At 37.7% G+C, this 6058-nt stretch overlaps 1 protein-coding gene across 1 annotated transcript; it reads left to right on the top strand.

The window, feature by feature from the left end:
• Positions 1-314: 314 nt before the first annotated feature.
• On the top strand, positions 315-2922 carry LOC148209748 (xylan glycosyltransferase MUCI21-like). Its single transcript, XM_088128075.1, has 2 exons — positions 315-509; positions 1635-2922. The coding sequence occupies exons 1-2, from the start codon at positions 350-352 to the stop codon at positions 2879-2881; spliced, it is 1407 nt and encodes a 468-aa protein (XP_087984201.1). The 5' UTR covers positions 315-349; the 3' UTR covers positions 2882-2922.
• Positions 2923-6058: the final 3136 nt, after the last annotated feature.

The raw sequence follows: 6058 nt of genomic DNA, 5'->3' as shown, positions 1-6058 counted from the left end.
TTTCACATTAATTTTTGGTTAAATAAATTTACAATCCCAACATTTAGTTGAGTCTAGAAAGTATTTTAACCCAACCCAAGCAGGCCAACCCATGAACGCACATTTATATGGTTAAATAAATTTATATGAATATGCATGCCACGTCTGGGCTTTCCAGCACATGGATTTTGTATTTCGCTCTACGCCACGCCACCATTTCCAGCTGAGATGAGAACCAAAATTATATTTTCTCCTCTTTAACAAGTTTCCATATAAAAGTAAAACCCCGACGATAATCAAAAAGTTGACTCTCTCTCTCTCTCATCAGAATTTTCTCTCTTTAAAAAGTTTGGTGTTCTTCCGGCGAAGCATGGCGGCGACGGTGAAGAAGAGAGATCCAAAGGCGGCAGCGGCGGCGATTCTGTTCCTCTGCTTCCTCGTCTTCCTAGCTTTGTCAGTAATGCAATTCTTCAGTTTTTCATCTCTCCAACGGACAAATCCCAGTCCCTCCACAGTTATTCCAAATCAAGGTTCGCAACCTCACGAATTAAAGGATTTTGTTTTCAAGGAAGAAAATAAAAGGTTTTGAATTACTGTCTTTCTAATATATTTTCTATTTATTTTACTTTGATTTGAATTATGCTATTTTATATTATTTTCGAAGTTTTTTTTTCCTATACAAAACTAATGTTCGGATAGAAGGACTGTGTTGCATACAGAAAAACGCTACGAGACCCATTTGGTAAATACTTTAGTGTTTATTTTTAGTTTCTGAAAATTAAGTTTATAGATATTTATTTATTTTGTAATACTTTTAAAATCTAAGTTAAATGTTTAAATCCAATTAAAATATTTTTGTAAGAACTTCTTTTTAATTTTTAAATTTAGCTTAGAATTCAATTTTTTATTTTCTAAATATATGTGAAAATATATTAAATAAATGGCGAAGAATCAAGCATAATTCTCACACACAAAAAATTAAAATGAAAAATGAAATTGTTCATAAAAGGTAAAATCAAACATCAATTATGTGGAAACTAGAATTCTTTTCTGACTTTGATCTTTTACTCAATTTATTTTCTTTTAAGAAGAATATTTATATGCTTGCTTGTGAGCACTAATTTTCATGTTGACCGCACACACAAATTTAACAATTTTTTAATTTTAGGGTTAGCAAAGCATTGGTGGCAAGGAAAATACTTAGGTTTGACTGTTTGAGCACCTCATTATTAAAAATATATATATTTTTATATTACTCTCTCATTTCAAATTGTCATCATTTCAAATATGTTTCACAATTAAGAGAGAAATTTACAAAACTAACATATTTTTATAAAAATTAATGAGTTGTCAATTTTTTAATTATTTTGAAGATAAGATTTGCTCCTCATCGTTTTTCAAGTATTTTCGAATTTTTAATAAGGTGAGTAGAAGATAAATGCTCACTGTACCTTAATATTTTAGGAAAATATTTTGCTCCCAACGGTAAGGATTAATCTTTTTTTTTTAAATAAAGAGTCATCAATTTTTAAACGGTGACGAGGACAAAATTTGGTCCAAACAATTAATTAACATCATTGTATTTCCCATATTTTAGTGCCCATAAATTTTTTTTTTCCCCTAAACAAACATATAATAAAATAAACAACATGCAGAAGCAGAAGGGAAGCTCCCATTTCCATATCCTCCGCCATCGCTTCCGTGGATTCCAGATCCATCCAATCCCCGGATGATTAGCTGCGACCGCTCACACAGATCCTACGATCTCTGCACGATCACCGGCCCCACCGTGATGGACCCCACCACATCGACCTTCTTCCTTGTCAACCCCTCTCCGCCTCACACGGCGGCGGAGCAACAAAAGATCCGGCCGTACCCGAGAAAATGGGAGAACGCCATCATGGCCCGGATCAAAGAGCTAACCCTCCTCTCCACCGCACATCCCCCTCATTGCCAGATCCGCCACGGCGCCCCCGCGCTGGTGTTCAGCGCCGGCGGCCACACCGGCAACTTCTTCCACGACTTCAACGACGGCTTCATTCCCCTCTTCATAACCTCAAACTCCCTCTTCCCCGACCAAGACATCGTCCTTGTCATCTCCAAGGCACGCGATTGGTGGGTCACCAAATACAGACAGATTCTCCGTACCTTTAGCAAACACCCCATCATAAACCTCGACAACGAAACTTCCACCCATTGTTTTCCAGCCGCCAGCGTGGGCCTCATATCCCACGGCTTCATGGCCATAAACCCGGCCCCGGCCCTTAATGTAACATTCACTAATTTTCGAGCTTTTCTTGCCAAGGCCTACGGCGCCCAGACCCCGCCCCGGTCTCGGGTCAAACTTGGGGCGCCACGGTTGGTGTTAGTGGGGAGGTCGGCCCACGGCGTGGGGCGGCGCCTGTTGAACCAGGACGAAGTGAGGGCGGAGGCCGAGAGGGTAGGGTTTGAGGTGGTGGTGTTGAAGGCGACGATGCCGCTGCAGGAAGCGTATGGGGTGGTGAGGGGGAGCGAGGCGATGGTGGGGGTGCATGGGGCGGGGCTGACGCATGTGGTGTTTATGCGGCCAGGGGCAGTGGTGGTGCAGGTGGTGCCGCTCGGGGCAGAGTGGGCGTCGGAGGTGTGCTTCGGGAGGCCGGCCAGGGAGATGATGGGGATGGAGTATATGGAGTATAAGATTAGGGCAAATGAGAGTAGTTTGATAGAGAAGTATGGGGAGGATGAGATGGTTGTGAAGGATCCTGTTGGTTTTATTGGTAACAAATGGTCTAAGGAGATAATGGATGTGTACTTGAAGGAGCAAGATGTTAGGTTGGATTTGGTAAGGTTTAGAAAATATTTGAAGAAAGCTTATAGGAAGGCTAAGTTGTTCTTGCAAAAAGATGATCATCATATGGTTTGATTTTGTATTTGTATTGGCGAAGTTAGTTAGATTGTAGTGCTTGTGGAAAGATGATTTTTGCAAAATGAAAAAGTTAGAAATCTTTAATCACACTTGGGAATTTGACCATTGAAAAAAATTCATATCTCAAACCCACCCACTTGCTTCTTTTTTACCGACGCAACACCCTAAAATCCAAATTTTTAAGCATACATCCGTTTTTTCTCATTTATTTTAAATTTACCCACAAAATTTCAAAAAATCCCCTTTCAAAGTTATCATAAACTGTTTAAAGAAAAATCCCCTTTCAAAGTTATCATAAACTGTTTCTTTAAAGGCGACTAATAGGAATTGCAATACTAAAATTAAAAGAATATTTATAGCACAAATACATCTTTTATGTACTTTGTGTAATAGGAGTTAGATTCTTCCTCTCAACATATGATTCATTTTACATTGTTTCCATCGCGATTGTGCGTTTGAGAAATTTTAAGGGGATCTTTCCAAAATGCATGTGTGACCAATGATAATAATGAAAGAATGAAAATAAATACATCAGAAATATTTATACTAATTTGAATTGTGATACATCGCAATTTCAATACGACAAAGATTATGAAGTAGAACAATAATAATACAACTAGGCTCACGCAACACTTTCAAAATATATATATATATATATATATATATGTAAAATAACTACTAAAACTATGAGAATTTTGGGGTTGGGTAATCACTGATGTGGCGTGATCGTCGTAAGACTTCATAGGTCAAGTTAGAACAAAATGAGAAGAAATAGAGAAAATAAAGTAGTTAGACTATGAGAGTTACTTAGCTTGAGTTAGTTGTTTGTTGAAGGAAAGGTAAACATGAATCAAGAGATCCCTCCTCAAGCTACAATTAAGTTCCATCAACCATCTAGGCTTAATATAATCCTAAACGTCGAGTTTACTTATGACAGCATTGAAGATCATTAAAGAGGGCCACCAATTCTAATTCACATTCCCCGAGTAGTGCAAAACCAACCACATAGTGTTCTGATAGATGGTTAGAAGTTGTTTTTAATATGGTGAGTTGTAGCTTGGTCACACATTTGAGCTCGCAACGAAGCCCACCCGAGATCGAGACCTTATCAATTCCAACGGCTTAGATATCGTCGTAACCTAAAACTGGATAAACAGGTACTAGTCCCTTTTGTCATACGGAGATACAAAATTATATGAGAGGTATACTATATCTGATGTGGTACTAATGCACATCGATGAGTACAAAATGATAGGAAGACCTTAAAATTTGATACAAGGGTACTATGATGGTTCCTGAACAGAAATAGCTATTTCTATAGAAAGAGAGACGAGTCTCAAGCTTGAGTATTTTTTTTATTACATCAACATGTGGGGCGGAGATTGAAACTTACGACTTTTTAATTGGAGATATATACTTTAACCAATTGCAATATACTCCTGCAATCTTTAAGCTTGAATTAAAATAGTACTAGAAAGAGTAAAATCCAACGTAACTTGTCTTTGGAGCCAAACCTCCTTGAACTAGAGAAATTGGGATTTATAACCCCTCCCATATTTGATTTGGGATTTTTAACCCCCTTTTGGATAACCCTTAATTGTGACCTCGCTCATCCTTTTTTTACCCCCTTCCATTTTTTAACCTTGTGAAAAGACAAATTTGCCCCTAATGGTTAATAAATAAGCATATTACGTATGTTTTGAACTCCGAAACACAGTTGACGTTTTTTAAATCCTCCGAAACAAATATTGTTTTCCACGTATTTGATCACTGCTCCCACATTATCCAATATCATTGTCCCCACATTTTCACTTTTGAAAAGTTAGGTATATGTTACAACCTACCACCTTTTTACTTTAAATTTGCTAAATTTATTTGATACATTTCCCTTTTTTGACATATTTGTATTTATTCAATCTTTTGTCGGAATGACCGGTTTGAGGGAAAAAAAATCCCAAGTTCAGTCATTGTCCCAGATCTACACCTGGTTTGGGATTGCATGAAAATTGCACTGGGATTGAATACTCTTCAATCTCGATGCAATTTTGGATCGGAACATAACTCGGGACATGTCTCGGATTGATCCCGAACCAAGCTTTCCAGTACGGTCTGGGATGAAGCCTATTTTTTTAAATATTATTTTTTTATTTTATCCTTCTTCTTTGTTCGATTTTCAAGGTTGCCGAACACCTTTCGTATTTTTTTATTTCCTCTTATCTCACCTAGTTTTATTCTATTTGCAAGATGCCTCGTATTTTTATAACATTTAGTGGAGAATGGAATGATAGTAAAAATGATTATGTCAGTGGTCATACGAGATGATACATAGTGGATATTACAACAACATACGAAGAATTTCTAGGTTACGTGTATACGTTGAGTAATATAAACCCTCTACAGTTTGATATTATAATTAGACATCTATATCATTTTAAAACCAAAGTTTGTGTAATGGAGATAACTTATGACAATGACCTGAGTTTTTTTTACTCGTGAAGATGTATCTAAATTGCATGTATACATATCTACCGTGCCAAAGCACGTACATGAGAATGAAACGTACATGCCTTCTTTCTCATATTATATAGGCACCCACGTGTCCTCCATTCCTGTGCCCACAACTTGTATTCACTCATTTCAGAGATCCACATTTCCTATACTCTCATTTCCTTCCTCATCATCGAATCCCTCTTCTTCCCAACCCCCACACCCGTCGTACAGGCATTAGAACATGATATAGCATCTCTACACCATTTGATTAAGATATTGTTCCATGTAATCAGGAAATGACAAAGTATGCGACTGGGATGCGCCGAGAGTGTGGAATGATAACAAAGAGGTGGATGATGAAAGTGATTAATCATATGATTGATGGGATGTGATTCCCGCAGCGAAAACGATGATCTTCGTTCATTAATTTTGAGAAACAAAACCCAATGTGCAAAAGTAAATACAGGGGAAAAGAAATGTTTCCCTTACCTTTGAAGAACACTTCTTCAATGGATTAAACCAACGAACACCACTAATAGACCTTTTGTGCTATCCTCTCGGTACCGAGAACTCGCTTGTGGGAGCGTTTGATATGGATCTATAGGGAATGGTGAAGAGAGAGCTTGAGAGAATTGTTTGGGAGTTCTTTTCTAGTTCTGTTGTTTTTTCAGCAGAACTCTTTTG

The sequence above is a fragment of the Momordica charantia genome (assembly GCF_013281855.1).
Source record: "Momordica charantia cultivar OHB3-1 chromosome 8 unlocalized genomic scaffold, Mcharantia_2.0 BLBB01000008.1, whole genome shotgun sequence".
NCBI lineage: Eukaryota > Viridiplantae > Streptophyta > Magnoliopsida > Cucurbitales > Cucurbitaceae > Momordica > Momordica charantia.
The sequence above is the reverse complement of the archived record's forward strand: the minus strand, read 5'-3'. Positions and strand labels throughout refer to the sequence as shown.